Source organism: Stylophora pistillata, chromosome 1 (genome assembly GCF_964205215.1).
Source record: "Stylophora pistillata chromosome 1, jaStyPist1.2, whole genome shotgun sequence".
NCBI classification, from domain to species: Eukaryota; Metazoa; Cnidaria; class Anthozoa; order Scleractinia; family Pocilloporidae; genus Stylophora; species Stylophora pistillata.
This window is the reverse complement of record NC_142519.1, coordinates 24646797-24664352: the sequence shown is the minus strand read 5'-3', so window position 1 is coordinate 24664352 and position 17556 is coordinate 24646797. Positions and strand designations below refer to the sequence as shown.

The 17556-nt window shown below is 39.6% G+C and overlaps 2 protein-coding genes and 1 pseudogene across 3 annotated transcripts in view; 1 reads left to right on the top strand and 2 right to left on the bottom strand.

Annotated features, from left to right (window-relative positions):
• Positions 1-1418: 1418 nt before the first annotated feature.
• LOC111331177 (uncharacterized) lies at positions 1419-6702 on the top strand. Its single transcript, XM_022936240.2, has 7 exons — positions 1419-1455; positions 2956-3349; positions 3759-4091; positions 4578-4640; positions 5212-5552; positions 5962-6239; positions 6578-6702. Exons 2-7 carry the CDS (start codon positions 2968-2970, stop codon positions 6579-6581), a joined length of 1401 nt encoding a protein of 466 aa, XP_022791975.1. The 5' UTR covers positions 1419-1455; positions 2956-2967; the 3' UTR covers positions 6582-6702.
• A 58-nt stretch (positions 6703-6760) lies between these two features.
• LOC111331210 (uncharacterized) lies at positions 6761-12118 on the bottom strand. Its single transcript, XM_022936271.2, has 6 exons — positions 11479-12118; positions 9802-10007; positions 9044-9241; positions 8340-8581; positions 7729-7907; positions 6761-7331 (listed from the first exon to the last, which is right to left on the bottom strand). The coding sequence occupies exons 1-6, from the start codon at positions 12041-12043 to the stop codon at positions 6955-6957; spliced, it is 1767 nt and encodes a 588-aa protein (XP_022792006.1). The 5' UTR covers positions 12044-12118; the 3' UTR covers positions 6761-6954.
• A 3628-nt stretch (positions 12119-15746) lies between these two features.
• LOC111331178 (uncharacterized) overlaps positions 15747-17556 on the bottom strand; it is a 7850-nt pseudogene continuing 6040 nt past the window's right edge. Inside the window, exons 5-6 of the transcript XR_015995924.1 lie at positions 17146-17318; positions 15747-16549 (exon numbers count right to left, since the gene is read on the bottom strand). The product of XR_015995924.1 is annotated as an uncharacterized LOC111331178 (transcript). The remainder of the gene's footprint in view (positions 16550-17145; positions 17319-17556) is intronic.

Sequence of the window (17556 nt, the reverse complement as noted above, 5' to 3'; positions counted from 1 at the left end):
ATGTTGCTGATTAAAAATAATTCCCCTAATGTAATGCAGTTGATATTATAGAGCAGCCAGTCTACCATTTTTTCACAAAATCGGGCAAAAATAGATAACAGTTCACAGGTGAAGGATCTTTGTCAAGTAACTGCTATTGAAAAAATTTTCACTAAAAGGAGCTTGAGGAAATTCCAGGTTTGAAAAACATACCTCCAAGTTACTAGCATGGCACTACCAAAAAACTGAGCTATGAAACACCTTGATGGGTTGGTGGCAAATATGGAGTTCTAAGTACCTGTTAAAGAATCTTGTCACAAATATGTGCAATTGGTTGAAGTATTGATGCTAATTGACCATGCAATGGCCCTCACAGGTCAACTGCAGTTAAAGAAATTGCTGAAAAGGAGGCTGAAATTTTCAGTCCTTAACAGAATTCATATCCATGTCTCCTGGCTGTTTACAAATTAACATTGCATCCTGGAAATTTCCAGGCTACTCTTGGAGGGGTACATAAGGGGTTCTGAATACCACAATGCCAGAAACAAAATAGAACAAACACTGCATCACTGCAAACAATATATTTATCAACACACCAACACTGCAATATAAAGTCTCAGGATTTATCTCGTTTTACTCTTCTTTAGACTATGCATTGGTCTTTGACTGGCCAATAGTGGTTGAGGTCTAGAGGTAAAATATAAACAAACATGGCCTGAGGTCTATCAGCTAATATTTATTGAAGATTAACTTGGCTCTATTGCTTAGGTATAAACTGCAACATGGAAATGGTTTATTTCACTGAACACTGTCAGTTTGAAATTACAAATATCATACACTGTAAGGTGTGAGAACACTGCAACACCACAATGCAAGTTATTCTTCACTGCAATACTGCATTAAAAAAAAAAGGATCAACACCCCAACGCTGCAACTAATGTTCCTCTCCTCTTTGAGTGGCCTTCATAAATTAATATCTCCAAAAGTCTTATCTTAAAACAGCAGTCTGTCACATTGTATTAATTAGTTCACCAATACTAATGAGACCTACGTTGGAGACAATTTTGTACATTATTTCTGATCATTTGTATTAAAATTTGGTGTGATGATTTAGACAGGGTTTAAAGTACCCCTCCTGTGGGAAAGGATTTTTTGATTGCCTTTGAACTAAAACAGGGGTCATTGCTGGTTGAGTTAAGTGTGAGTGACAATATCATAGTATGTTCAGGTGTTGAACATGGCTAAAGAGTACAGCTTTCAGAATTTTGGAAATGCTCAAGAACATCATTCCACAGGCTTGCTAGATTATCCAATTTAGTTATCATTTGAAAAATCTTTGAAAAAAAGCAGTTATCTCACTTCTTGTGCAATCCATCTGAGTTAAGAGAAAATTACATGTCATACACATTGTCGTTTATAACTTATCTTATCGTTCTTCCTTGTGAATTTTTATTTTAGTGTGGCAAAAATTGAAATGTAAGTGAATACGCGATACTGCAATTCTTTGGAGTCGGTGAAAATTTCCCATCGATTCAAAAGATGACAAAAAGAAAGTGATGAACCCTTTAAGAGGGTGATAATTTTTTTTCAAATGTGTGTTGATCTTAACACCTCCAGTCACGTAGTTATTATTCACACTTGCGCCTTGAAGAGTGTCGAAAATATTTCTGGTCGTAACCATGAGCACCGAGGGCCACAAAGTATAGAAATCTGAATTTATCGTCTCATTTTGAAAGTATATTTTTGATAATCTATAAGAAATCATATTGCACCGGTGAAAGGTCGTGAGCAATTAGCAATCTCCAAAATCGCTTTCCCGTGGCGATATTCTCTGATGATTTTTACACATCGATAATGGTTCAAGAATTACGTAATCAAGACTTTCCGCAACCAATGAAAGAACTGAAATTATCGTGATGTGTACAAACTGTTCTCAAAGGTGCTCAGTCTGTTTTTAGCAAATCGGCAATACTGTGTGCGTTTTTTAAAAGTTATCTGCGACTCTAGGAAACATTGATCGTAATAACTGTCGATATTGTTCAAATTAAAAAGATAAAATGACTTCCTTGACTACGATCAAAGGGAGTGATGTCAAACTATTACTGTTGTTGTGAAGGAAAAAGTACAAAGGGAATGCTTTTAAGATAGCTAAATAGAAGCTTTTTGTTACGAGGATACGACCATGCTTTTTTTGTTAAATCACATACATCAATTTGAATGCTTTTCACTTTCAACTGGAATTCTTGATAGCAGGACCAAAAAAAAAGAGGTCTAAAGGTCTGTAACAACTGCTTTCTATTTTTTCGTTTATTGTGTTTTTTAAAACGATTTGTGAGTTTGGTTTAAGATGTTCTCACTGAAAAATCGCCTTTGGCCAAAATATGCCATTTTTGAAGCGCGCTGAGGGAATTTCAAGTTTTCGCATATTCAGACCACTTGTCGCCGATGGACCTATGATCAAGATCAATTCAAGAGCGCTTGAAACCAGCAATTTTGACCACAAAAAGAACTATGTGAATTTCCGATCTCGAAATACTTAATAAAAACTAAATTTAACCAGCCCTTGTTGGTAAAAAACATTTTTAATACGTTTACCTTGCGGGTTGCAATTTGAGGAAACGTTACTCCTCTTCATACTCTGTTAGATTCAGACCGCATTTGTTGTAAAAAAAACCGAGGGCTGCGATGCAACTTTTCGCTCAACTGCTTACTGGGCTTTGAGAATTCAAGCAATAAATCATTACAAGAACATCTAACTATGCACACCTCTGAAAAAAAAAAAAAAACTTGGAACTAAGTCATTTTAGTGTTGAGTTTCGCCAGGTCCGATAATTGCTTTCATATAAAAAGTGAAAATTGTGCGATAAGTCTTTCACGCACGCCTAACGTCGTCATTTTAGTAATTTGTTTTTCTAAGTTTACCTAACTATTTTGAAATGTTTCTGAAGTTTATGAGATTGACATGGTTTCTTTTAGGCGGAAGGCACTATGCGGCTCCTTCTGTTAACAGCGCTGTTATTCTCACTGACCCTATTCAAGTTTGGTGATGGAGAGGAAAGCAAAGAGGAAAACGTTTCTGATATAAGCTTGACTAGAGAGGATCATGAAATCGACGATTTAAAAAGTTTTGAAGATGACGACCAACCAGACGATAGCGCTAAAGATAGGTGGCTGGCTCCAGAGCTGTACGACGAAATAGAAAAGCGCAGTAAACGCAAGAACAAGTCCACGCCCGCGCCAACAGGCAGCCCAAAGGGAGAGGGTCAGGAGGAGCTCCCCAAAAAGAAGAATGAAGGAGGAGGAAACAAAAGTAACAAGAATAAGACTAATAAGAAAAACAGGCCTGCCAAGAATAAGTTTACAGAGAAAGGTAAGATTGCCTGCCATGCCAGATGACTTCATCCGGTTTTTCGTATTTTTTTTCTTATTTGTCGCTCCCAGCGCGTTCACCCATTGCACTTCATAACTACTTCGTGCACCTATTACGTCCATATTGTAAGTTCAAGTTGCAGTCACATAACCATTTTTAACGAAAGCGTATTTACATGATTTTGCTCATCTTTCTTTCCTCTCAGTGTCTCCCTATTTCTTTCCTTCTTCAGTTCTTTTTCCCCTTCACTTTCATTTCATCTCTCTCTTTTTAATTCTGATTTTTATGTTTCCCCCTCTGTCTTTCCACCTTATCTCTAATTTTTGTTCTAGATTAATTTCCTTTTCCTTTCCCAATTTCTTATACCTTCTCAATCTTCTCTTTATTTCTTCCTGTTTCTGACCCCCAGAAACGCCTTTGTGGTTTGAGCCGTTGGGATGCTACAAAGACTATGGTCCTTTAGCCTGGAAAAGACCCTGGCTTCGCGATATAGCAACACTGTACAAAAACGGTCGTCGAATTATCGACTGGAGATTAGACAACTTCAGGGACCCGATAATAAGATGCGCGCAGGCTGCACAAGCCAGAGGATATCCTTGCTTTGGTGTTCAGTTCTATGGAGAATGCTGGGGATCCATTAATGCCTGTGAGACTTACAACAGTTATGGAAAATCATCAAACTGTATCAAAGGCGTCGGTATCTATTGGGCTAACTTTGTTTACAAGGGTAGATGTGGATCAGGTAAATACATCGATGATTTAAGTGCTGCTCTGTCTTGTGTCACTAGTTTGTAGATGATGTCAGTTAAACTTCATTCGCTTGTGTTAAGTCATGTCAGAATTTTACCGATTTCCTTTCAACAGATTAATCAAACAGAAGAAGGCTGAGGAAAACTTAAGGCATTAATTAAATCAATTATCAAAATTCAAGACTTAATCTTCTAATTAATGAGTTCTAAGGGCAGTATTGGGGTATTTTCCCAATTAGTCTACTCTTTATGCAACAATACATCTTTTTTCACTACAAATGATTTTTACATGGAACATGGAAAGCCTTTCCTGAGGCCATTTCGTAGGAGAAAACCAGATGCATATATAAAGAAGGCGAGGTCTTCGGCCTGAAAAGATTTGCTAGAGACGGAGAAATACAGCAACATTCACTTGTCCTCGCTCAGTGACCAACAGATAATGTATGACATAACAAAATGTCCTGTTTACTTTCCCGCAGCGTTTGGGTGTTGTCCTGACAATGCTATGCCAGCTCTAGGCCTAAAATATAAAGGCTGCCCAGGTCAGTGTGAATCATGATCAGTTATAATTGGCCGTGACTCTAACCACGGCTTGGTGTGTAAGACAACTAACTTTCTCATCCAGCGCGTCGGTTGATCTTTACAGTAGTGGTTTTGTTCACCTAAAAAAGAGAAATATCATGATAACTACTTTCAATAAGAATTATTTTCAAAAAGGCCCTTGGGCTTAGGCCTACAATTTTTTTCCCACCCGCTTGACTTCTATAAAATGACTTTTGCAAATGTTGAAACAAAAATTAAACTTTCTTTACGACATACTTTCTAGTTCTTAAATAACAAAGAAGCAAAGAATAAGTCTCGTAACGTTAAAGCATCAGGTTAGCACACTTTCGGGTCCGTAAAGATGCTGCTAAACCATACAGCGTTTGCCACGTACAAGACAAATACCAAACTGGCAGTTTTAGTGTCATGGGGTTTTCCATTTTCGAGGTTCAGACTGTATGAAAATGAATGAAGCCTGCTAGTACAGGGTCCACTAAGGGGAAAGGCCAACAACAAGTCGAAAAGCTGGCTCCGCTTCTTAATTATGTTCTATTTCTTCCATAATATTAGATTGTACCACTGCTGTGAACATAGTTCTTATTATCGACTCGTCTGGAAGTATTGGAAAGAAAAACTTTAACATAATGAGACAAATTTTACTCAAGCTCGTCAGACATTTCTCCATCAGTGACTCTTACGCTCGAGTTGCTCTCGTTCAATACGCCACTACTGCAAGAACGATTTTTTCGTTTAAGAAATCACAGCGACGGGGAATTCTGGAACTTCAAAGGAGGATTTGGAAAATGCGTTACACTAGAGGGCGGACGAAAACTGGAAAAGCCTTAGCGTTGGCGGCCAAAATGCTGCGCACTGCTAAGAGGTTTAATCGCAAGATCGTAAAACACTATCAGGTATTGTTCATTTTTATTTGCATGACGAATAGCATGAGAAAGTGAGAGGTGGGGAGGTGGGAGGAAGGTTTCGAGTCATTATGACAGATAAGTAAAGACTTCGTTCTTAGTAGATTTTCTGTATCAAAATGGAAGCACATTATGTAACCAAATCTCCCTTTATTTTGAGGCTTTTCCCTTTTAGTTCCCGAGTTTTCTGCTTCACTAATGAGGATTGTCGCTTAGAATGGTCATCTATATAACACGAAAGATACTAGTCATGTATTTGCCAAAGGATAGAATGGTACAATCAATCAGGGATGGGGAATGTATTCTGAATTTTATTTTGTAAAGTAATTGGGAAATTTAAAGGGTAGAATAGCTAACTTCTTCCTTATTGCGGCGGTAAATTTCTTCTTTTCCCCATTAGGAAGCTATTGTCTTCACTGACGGCGTTACAGACTTAAGTGACGCTAAAAGATTCAAAGCGGCAGCTCCTGCTCTAAAAGCAATCTCTCACGTAATAGCTTGTGGCGTGCAAGGAAAGGGTTACAACGCTAAGGAACGAAAGCAGCAACGAGAGGAGTTAGGCAAGATCGCCAGTAGCGAGAAGGACGTAATCTACAAGGCTTCCTTCCAAAAACTCCTAAAACGCGTCGATCCAATTGCCCGTCTCGCATGCCCACTGAACAAGAATCGCAAATTGGTGTAAGTTGTGACATTATACTATGTTTTTTACGTACTCTAGGCGGGTCCAAGATTTGTTCAGACATCAAATTGAAAGCTAAGTACACTTCCCTGAATGAACCGTTCCCTCAATCGCCTTATTATTAGCCACTTTTGCATAGGTAAGTTCTTGCAATATTTACTGATAACAAACCTTCCAAAGTTAATTTTGGCCAACCCCGAGAAGAGAGCTCCAATTTGAAAGGGAACCCCCAGCCGAACACATTTCATGCCTGTTATACCAGATAAGACAGAAAAAAGTACGGTGCTCTTTTATTCCTAATTCCTCTTAATATTTTACCATCCTTCTTCTTTCGCAGCTGAAGAGATTCGAACGGGGCGTGATCACAAGCTAAAGTGCACAGCAGTGAAAAGGGTGCTAAGGGCCTGGAAAAGTTTATTTTCCAATCAGAATTGTAAACTATATGGGAATAAAAAAATGGGGAAAAAAGAGAAAATGAAATGATTGCGATTTTCCCCCTACTCAGATAAGGCAACCATAATTATTCTCCTTTTTAACATTTATTACCAAGTAACTTTGCGCAATCATAACAACGACAACACAGCAAAGACATTACAACGCTTGTGTAAAAATCTCATATGAGGTCCCTGAAGCATTTTTTAGTGAACCTCAATCATGACGTCCGCATATCACAACAGGATGCCACATTTACAAAGATAACTTGTTTTTTAAGTGCTAAGCAACGGTGTTATACTCATTTTGAAGATGCGGTTTTACCAACCAAACTTTGTCTTGGACAATCTTGTCTTTATTTCGGACCCACTCAAAATACAACGCTGACCTATTAGCCACAAGGACTTTTCCATATCCGAAGTTATTCTCTCTAAAACGAGACCATGAAAAATCCCAGTAACCTTCTGTATTCAATGCAAACCCAGCCGAGCCCACAACCACGTGTGTAGTCCCCACTCCATCTTCTTGACAGATCTGCTTGTAAACTGCGCATGTCCTCTCGTAGCTGTGATAGTGTCCCCAGAAGGCAAGGTCTACTTGGTATTTGTGAAGAAGGTTTTCCAAATAATACTGCATGCTAAGTGACACTATAAAGTCGCCTGAGAAGGAAAAGGACAGAATTGAAATGGAATATAGAAAATAAATTTATTCCAAATCCATCGGTCAAACTTTTTCGAAAATCATGAGACAAAATCTTTGTGGATATGTACCAGTGCTATTATATCTATTTTAATTTGTCACCTGTTCGGAAGCGGAAACGAAAATCAGTTCTTTAAAAAGAAGGCACGTTTATTTGAGTGAAAAATGGTGAAACAATAACACGGTAGACTTGGAAAAACACCAACAAAAGACTCAAAACCAAAACTCGCACACGCAAAAATCGTACGCGATACTCGTATTCGAAGTTTCACAACTAACGGGGTTTCAAAGCGCGCGCGCGCTAATCGCGCTAATCGCACATCACGTAGGTTCGGTAACTGTCCTCTTAACACTTACTCAATACTTTTTGGCTTGTATACATTGGTCGATGACCTCCCAAGACAATCCAAGGTGTTTTATTCCGATCAACTTTCTTCAAGTCATTTTCTAGCCAAATGTACTGCTTTGATCCGGGCCTGTAATCATGTTCTGAGCTCACCATAATGAAGTGAACGCTTCCATAATCATAACTGTACCTGTAAAATCAGAACAGTGGTGGTGATCAGGACTTTACTTCTCTTTAAAATTCCGAAAAAAGATTGAACACAGAAGCACCGAACAAGAATTGATCTAAACTTCAGTGTGGAGGAGAAACTCGTCTTGGCTTTCGCATGAACGCTTCGTTTTTTATTGTTTATGATTTTCACTTCATTAAAAAAAGGGAAGCAAAAGTTCTGAATGGAGAAATGATTGGCTTTCGTTGACCCTTTTGATTTGTGTTTTGGAAAACTGATTTGTGTTTTGGTAAATAGTTATGTGCTTGAACATTTTGAACTACCGTGCTTTCGCGTTAAGCTTTCACGGATCATGCACAACTAGAGCCTCAAGCTGCCAGGAGCAATGGCTCCATAAGAAAATGTCTGACAGGAGAGAACAATCGAACAGAAAGGAAACTTAAATAAACGTACCACCATACTGCATTTCCATTGTCAGGCATGTGAAATCTGTAGTACATAGGTACTCCACACTCTCCCCCTGAGTCATCGCCAAAGTTCCCCCACCAAGGGTGCCAGCCTTCTCCAGGGGCACCACTTGGGTCTTTTGAACCTCCTGAAAGGTGGTCTTGTTCGTGATTCCCTATGCCCACCATATATGGCATTATAGTTGCATAAGGCTCGATGAGTTCGTGCCACTGATCCCAGATGTAGGCCTGTATACAACATTTACAGCGAATCGACTTAGTAAGGTCGTTGTTCTTGACCCCTACCCATTCACTTTCAGAGGTGATAAACATGTGGGTTTTCTCCACCGTGTCAGTTCGGTATCCTATAGTAATCCTAAACCATTCATGTTTTTTAATCAGTTCCTTTAACTTTGTAAAATACTCTCTAATCCTGTCGAGGAACGAAGAACTAAATGGATGTACGACACCTTTATTAGTAGTGCCGTGATGTTCTGAAATGTGTGACCTGACTCGGCCTTTAGCTAGATACCTCCACGAGAGCCTTCATGCCGCTAACATCACTAAGCTACAAAAAGACCAGAAAGGGATACCCTCGTTTTCTCTCGGCAAAAACTGAGAGTTCCACTTGAGGCTTAAGAAAGTATTCAAGAAAAATCTGAACGAAAAGATTTTAGGAAAATTCTGAACGGAATTTTGAAAGGCACTTACGTATCCTCTGGCATATGAGATATCACCAACGTGGAATACAAGTGAACTGCCATCCTTGGCCTCCTCTACCAAGTACTTTGCTGTATCGTGCGACCCAGGGATGGGGGTGTTCCCCATGTCGCCATAAACAATAAACGTAAAGGAAGTGTCAGGGTCTGTGACAGGAGCAGAGCGAAACTGGCGCGCATCGCTCATCATCTAACCGGGAAAAGGAAACTTGAATTTAGGAACCAGACAAGAAACTGACCATTCTTTTTTGCGAATAACCTTTCCGAGCTCCAAAATACTGACAAAATCAGGGTGACATCGTGACATCAGTATCCCGCCGGGGTCCGGGCGGGACCTCAGGCGGGATTCTTACGCGGGTATCCCGCCAGGATCTGTCAGAAGTTTTTCAGTATCCCGTCAGGTTCTCGTTAAAATCACGATGGGAGATCTTTTGGAAGGAGAAAGTGCCGCAGCTTTCGAAGAAACTTATTATTCGCGTACCGAGTTCTTGTTCTTATGGGGTCACTAGGAGGGAACGACTAGGAGCGTCGGTTCCTCGATGCGAAATTCAGTTTGATGGGAACTGAGATCGCGGCACGTTTTCCATAAGATATTGCATTTCACTAACCTGATGAGAACAATCTTCCCTTAAGACCCATGCGGCAATGAATTTGTACCTTAATTGCGTTTCGATCGCAATAGGATTCCCTCTATCAGATGTGCAAGTGTAAGTTGTAAACTCAAGCAAGCTTCTATAATCAGAAACAGACCTTAGATGATCCGTATGAATAAAAGTACTGCGTGGATGGAGTGAGTTCTGTTAAGATAACATCGTGGATGTAACCAGGATTGGAAAAACCACTTAAAGAAGCTGGTGGTCCACACATGTCGGTTTTTTTGTATGTCTTGGAGGTGCCTGTAACAACTGAACTCAGAGAAGTGGGGTGTGTTCCATAGCGCACAACTGGTGAGTCATCTGAAGCAAATGTAGAGTTACGAAAACGGTAATTAGATGAATCACATATATACTGAAAATATAGTTATCAGTTCCGTCCTCCCCATTTCTTTCATTGGTTCATTATTTGTTCCTCTTTAAATTATTTGATTTTTACCCTTCTTCATTTTTTGGTTCTTTTTATCTATTTGTTCTTTCACCCCTCAACCAAAACCATTTTCACAATAACATTATTATTTATATTCCTCGCGCTGTTCTCTTTACATTGGCAAGGAGAATTTGATAAAAAATCAGGAGTTTTTGAAATTGGTGATCATTTTCTTCATTCTCCTGACTTTTAAATTTAATTCAAGTGTGATAATGTAAGGAGAAATTAGAAGCCAGTCACTCTTAGGAGTTAAAGGGTTAACATCTTGTCTGGGTAAATGGCGAAGACATTTGTAAGTAAGATTGTTTAAGTCTGGATTTCTCATCGCAGTAACATCAAGAGATCAATAGATGTGCAGATCAGGGCCTGGTTGTTCAAAGCTGGGTTAAGATAACCCAGGATTAGCGTGAAATTTGATTTCAGATCTGAAAGCTTTAAGAGAAAGTTCAGTTTAATTATTTTGTGTCTACAATTTGATGATTGGATGCTCTAAAAAGAACAGGGAAAATTATCTCAGAATGGTTCTTGAATAGAGAAATAAGGAATCCTGAGTCAAAATTTAACCCTAGGTCAGTGCCAATCGGCCTTCGAACAACTGGACCCTGATTTACTCTAACATGATGAATATTCTTTAAGTTCCGGGTGATACTTTTAGATAAACTGATGTCTTTTTGCGGATGTAAGGAGGCACCTGACTGCGTTTCACATCATACACAGCGGAAGGCACCGGGGTATATTAAAAACCGTCAAAACCTGGCGCCCTCGTATCAAAGGAGGCACATGATTGTCGCTCAGATCGAACAGAAACCGGAACCCAAATGGGAAAAGCCGAAAACTACATCGGAAACCAAATCTGAAAACCCGTTAGCAAACCACTATGAGCACCAAAATCGAAAAACCGATAATTCCAATGCCCCCCTCAACACCCATGCATTGAAGGATGATTTCTCTGAGTCCAGATGTGCGGCAAAAATGAAATAAAAATAGAAAATGATAGGATGCTTTTTGCTTTTTTCTTATTCGATTATGCAGGTAAATCGAGGCAGAAGTAGGGTAATTCGCTCTGGAGTTTAGAGACTTAAGGTCACGCTGCCGGAAATAGTTAAGCTCACCTGATAGTCACGAGACACTGACTATCAGGTGTTCATCGCGTGTTCTGACTCTAAATGACTGGTAATATAGTTATATCCTGCGTGGAATTGTCCTACTCGCAATGATATGACCTATCTTTCTCTGCATTACGTACACATCGACTGTTTGAAGTGAGAACGCTAAATGTTTTCATTATTCGAAAAGAAAAAGAGAAAAAATATACGTATAAAGAAAAACAAAAAAACTAGTTACCTGTTCCTGATACCCACATAACTCTCATTTGTGTTGGATCGCCTGTAAGAGCCAGGTGACCTTGCAAAGGAGCATACACCCCTCCCTTAAACTTCAGCACATTACTGGTGGCCACGTGAATATAACTCTTCTGATAATAACGAAACTCGCAGTTGGTTCTCATGTTGTATACAGTGACCTGCCACCAGCCGAATCCAGAGACATAACTCGGTGACTCCGTCACGTAAAAGTAGTCCAAATAATGATCGAATGGATCATCTTTGGGGCAGTAAAACGCGACAAAGTCTGTTCCATTAGGCTGCTGTATTCCACTCCAAGAGACATTCACAGTGGCGCCGTTTTCAACCTCAGACGGATTGACCTCTAGAGTCGCACCAGCGGTAAAATCTCTTTGAATTGGACGCGTAAATTTCACTCGGGTTTGGGGATTTGCAGCGTCTACCACCGAACCATCGCGATTGATCCGTTTAAAGTACGTGGGTACTTCGTGGTGGCCCTTAGCCTCTGCACCTGAAAATACACTTAAGAGAAAAACTACTCGCAAAACAACACGACGAGCTGCCATACTTTTGCGACCTTTTGCGTGTTGCTGTGTCTGTGATATAACAAGTAAAAGACGATTTTGCCGGTTATGTGTTGACAGATACTTGTTAAATCATCGTGACTTCGGTTTGTTTTTTCATCGCCGCTTTCTGATTGGTTAAACGAAAACTCACACCAACTTTTCGACTGTTCCAACGTGACACACGGTATTCATAAAACTTAGCTTAAAATACCGTTGTTCTTTTTTTTAATGAGGGTGTAATTGATTCATGAAGAACTTCTAAAAGCTAAGAAACGGATATCGACACGGAACTCGACATAGAAAGTAAATATAACTTGATGATCTTTTCGACCTTGGCCAGAAGAGCGGTCAGTGTAAAACGCAGACTGCAGACTGCAGACCGGGGGTAAAGTGCAGACTGAGGGTGAAATGCAGACTGCAGACTGCAGACCAGGGGTAAAACGCAGACTGCAGACTGCAGACGAGGGGTAAAACGCAGACTGAGGGTAAAATAAAATATTGATAATAAAAAACAAGACTTTGGAGTGTTCCTACGCGTGCCCGAAAATTTTTTTTTTCAAAATCCCGAAAACTCAAACCAAAAGGCGTTTATTCGCCTTAGTCAAACATATTATCAACCTCGAGTTCTTCAAATCCCCATTTTGTCGAACCAAGTTTCCCACAAGCGCCCAAACTAATCGTAATTCTATGCATCTTACCATTGTTTACGTGTTGGCCATTTTGAATTGTGCTTACGCGATTAGGTCTGGGACAGAGTAACTCTTTCAGCGTTCATATTCTTTATATATGGCCTTGGAATTGTTCGGAATACAAGGCAAGAAAAAACACGACAACACAACGACAAGGCAAGGTAACCTTGTAGGTATCGAGCATAGTTCGTGAAAGGCATTCAATCTTTGTACTCGACTTCAATGTATCAAGAGGTTAGACTTGCTCACAAGTCGCGCTTTTGAGCGCGTAGCGCGACAGTGAGCGCGAAGCCCGAGCGGGCCGAGCCGAGCGAGCGAAAGTGAGGGTCCTGCCACACCAGAACAGAAAACCAAGCGAACGACTTTGAGAAAGTCTATTAAGAGGTTTGTGAATTGATATTTGCTGAAAGGTGACAGGGGGGCTATCCAAACACGAAAAATTATAACATTTCGGCGTTCTCAAATAATCGCTACTATGACCATTTTGATAGAGGAGATGCCAAAACTCGACTTGTGCAAAATTCAACTTCATGTAATCAAGCAAAACATCAGTGACTGATTTTCATAAAACATTCCAAAGCGAGCAATTGACAAATAAAAGGAAATTAAGGGTACGTGTTGGAACACTCCCAAGTCTTGTTTTTATTATAAGTATTTTGTTTTACTTTCAGTCTGCATTTTACCCCTGGTATGTAGTCTGCAGTCTGCATTTACCCTTAGTCTGCATTTTACCCCCGGTCTGCAGTCTGAGGTCTGTCGTCTGCGTTTTATACTGACCGCCAGAAGAGCAACCAACAGGCAGAGACAAGTTTATCGATCACATATGCTTTATCTGATTGATGCGAGCGACATATCACTCGCTACGGAAACATATAGTTATTTTCTTCATAAAAAGTAATAGAAAAAAAAAACTCGACACTTACAAGGCCCACTAATTCTAAAAGAACTAGTCTTGCCGACAGTGTTCAGCGACGCACTCAAATCAGACGATAAACTGCCTAGAAGCAAGACAAAATCGTCAAAAGTTTAATTTAATCGGACATTCATCCTAAAATGGCACCAAACAAACCAATGCAACAAAATATAACCGGCAGACTGAACAGATCATGGATCTAGAGACGTTCTTCCTCGTTACTAACGAACCTACAGTTCTATACCTGCCAACTCTCACGCATTATGCGTGAGTCTGACGCTCGCAGGCCAAAGACGTCAATGTCACGCATTGAGGGCAATTTCTCACGCCTGACTTGGAAATCTGGTTGACTTGTTCTTTAGCTCAGTAACAAAAAAATAAACTTCACTTCATCTGTTACGTATTATTTCTTTGCTATTCATGATAATCACGTCTTCGATACGTTCGACAGCCATCGGAAAGGCTTCAAATAGCTTCGGACGTATTCAGAAGTCATCGGAATATCTTCGGAGGTGTTCGGTATCGTTTGAGAGTCTTCGGTAAATCGTCGGAAGTTGCCAGAATATTTTCGGAAATTCCGGTTATGAGGAGACGAAAATCTCACGCATTTGACTTGGAAATAGTTGGCAGGTATACAGTTCACGCAACACAGCATGCCGTTAAAGAACTGCACGAACAACCATAATGATGAGATTTATCATGATTAATCAAATTGTTCGGTGAAATCCATCAATATCTCAATATTTGATTCATAATTTCTCATGTTCCCCTCGCTCTCGTCGAGAATGAAGAATAACCATAACCGTGCTACAGTGAGAACTCCACCGCTTACGTTTACTTTAGGTAATGTGATGTCTTTTACCAGTCCAGCAGTATCGCAATATTCTCAAAAAGCGCAGTAAGGCACACTCTAAAAACACAGAAAAGCCAGCATTTCTCACAAACGTAAGAAATTTCCTTTCGCAAACCGCTCTCTATGAGTCGCGCGTTAATTCGCTGATATTTGAAGACCTGTCAAACCACAGGCGACCCAAGCGTACTGTGTATGATTCTAGAGTCTAAAAGTCTTTAACGGGAATGCCCAACATAAAAGGTGGCTGAACACAGTTCTTGCGCGCGCTTTTGCTGATGCAATTCAGCGCACGCACAGGGATTGCAAGAAACAAACATGCCGTCAATAGAGCGGTCATTTTATTTACTCAACAAGTACCCGCACTATCTGTGCTATATTTTTCTCTATAGTTGGCGCAGTGTATTGTAAGTTTTAATCTTTTATTAAAAAGATATGTTAGAAAAGTTAACGGTGCAAAGAACCCAGCAATTCTCAGCTTTTTCGTCGTCACCGAAAGAACCCAGTTAAATGCAGCGCATGGGTAGTAAGTAAAAAAATTGCGATTGAATGAAAAATTGCTTTCTCGGAAATATGCCTATTTCTTGAGAATCACTCATTAGAATTTCACGAAATTTGGCACGAAAATACTTTAGGAAGTAACTAGAGTATTGAAAAAAAATTGATTTTAAACAAAGGAAATTCTAGAAAATCGAGTGAACCTTGAACAAGGGATAATTAAATATATCTGTTAAATTGTTAGCAAAATGGTGTTAACTTGTGAGTATCGTTAAAAGCTCGTTGCATGTAAATTATAAAGAAAATCTAAGGACTAGATTCTCTACAAAGAAACAAAACTGATTTTAATTGCCTTTTTATATCTATTCTATGTTGCCATGGCAACGGCACATACGTCAGCTCAACTATCAAAAAAACAAATTTTGTGTTGTTAACTTGCTTGCTGCCAGTTTTGGCGACCAAGAGATCAAGGGTTTTAGAGAAAATGGTGAAAGAAACAAAGGTATCAAAAACTGTGTTCAGCCACCTTAAGAATTTTAAGCGTAAGCGTGAGCCGTTAAAAAAAGGAAAAATTACAAAAAAAAATGGACCTTTTAACGCTGTTTTGGTGACTTACTTTGTAACGCGTGTGGTGCTACCAGTCAACTGCATACAGTGCGAGATATAAAAATACATTCCCAAATGCGACAATCTGATCGACATACCACTCTAAACGATGAGGAATTTCAGCAACGACAATCGTTCGAAAGCAAAATCTAGAGCTGCAAAATTGGTCTGATTCCTCCGTCCAAAAACTAGTAAAGAAAACAAGATTTGAGCCAAAATGTTAACGTAAGTAACAAGCCACGTGAATGGTAGCCTGTATCATTTGTGAAGTTTTCACATGACCATATTTGTTTACACGACAAAATTCGGTGGGTTAATAAGTTATGAATCGCAGCGGAATTTTCTTTTACGATTAACCCTCTCCCCAGAGTTAGTAATGTGACATGAATATTGATTGAATTTTATTCTTCTAAAAAAACAAATTATCTCATCATTATCAATACAGTCGTTACTTTCAAGCAAAAGCATATAACAATATTGTTCATTAAAACAATGAGCTATAAAATTCTATCTAAGAAATAGACTTTTAATATGTGCTAGATTTCACCAACAATTAACAGTTGATATTTAAAATCTCAACACTTCATTGTATCCACTTTTACGACCTGGTTTCACCAACCAAATCTTATCGCGAACAACCTTGCCTTTATTTTGGACCCACTCAAAATACAGTGCTGACCTATTTGCCACAAGGACTCTTCCATATCCGAAATCGTTCTCTTGAAAACGAGACCATTTCACATCCCAGTAGCCTTGTAAATTCAACCAAAATGCTGCGGACCCAACCACCACGTGTGTTGTGCCGATTCCATCCGCTTGGCATTGATGCTTGTAAACTGCGCATGTTCTCTCGTAGCTGTGATAGTGTCCCCAGAAGGCAAGGTCCACTTGATGTTCGTGGAAGAGATTTTCCAAATAATACTGCAAGCCTATGGACACCATGTAGTCGCCTAAGAGAAAAGAAGGTTTTTAAGTCAATGAAAAGCCGAACGCTAATCTCGCTAAAACCAGAATACAGCGAGTTTCCATGAGCTCAATGGTAGAACATTCGACAGGTAACACAAAGAAAAGGATCATGGGTTTGATTCCTCAAAGAAGCCTTGTCCTTTTCTTTTCTCTGTCCCTTCGACGAATGTATTAATATCATCCTTCCTTCTTTACACCAAATTCATTGGACACCCTCAGGAATGGGAAAATCGATATTGAAATTTGCCTTCTGTCCTGTCAAAGGGACAAATTTTGAAGAGGATTACAGTAGTCTTTCCGTTTGGTGCAAAGTTCGTGTTTCCTAAATATCTGGGCCTCATTGTTCAGAGAGTGGATAACGGGAGATCTTGACTGAGTCACGTAGATGAGCAATTAATCATGCCTATTAATTCATTTGATTTATTTTGAACTGATCCTTGATCCTTGATCGTGTGATCCGGTGATCCTTGATCCGGTTTTTTCAGGAAACCCCTACTGCAACCACGAGTCCACCCGCTAAAGTATTTTCTTTTCAGGGTTCTAGCTAAAAAACTTTTAAATCTATAACATAAGTACTTACTCAGCACTTTCTGACTTGAATACATTAGTCGATGTCCTCCTAACACAATCCAAGGTGTTTTATTCCGATCAACTTTCTTCAAGTCATTTTCCAGCCAATAGCACTGCCTTGACCCGGGTCTGATATCAGTACTCGTCATAATAAAATGAACGCTTCTATAATCATAACTGTACCTGTTAACAAGGACAAGCCGTAGTGATCACGATCTTAAATCTCCCTATCATGCAGAAAGTGCACGTCCTGTGGAAGAATTTGACCCCTCAAACTGCAATGGCTGACGATCAACATGTTTAAACTCGAAGGAAAACAGTGAAAGATGGATAATCTTGTTTCAAGAGGATAGCTGCCGGTTGTTAAGTTAAATATAATTTACTGCATTGAGCAAGTTGCGGGTTCATGTGTCCAGGGGAA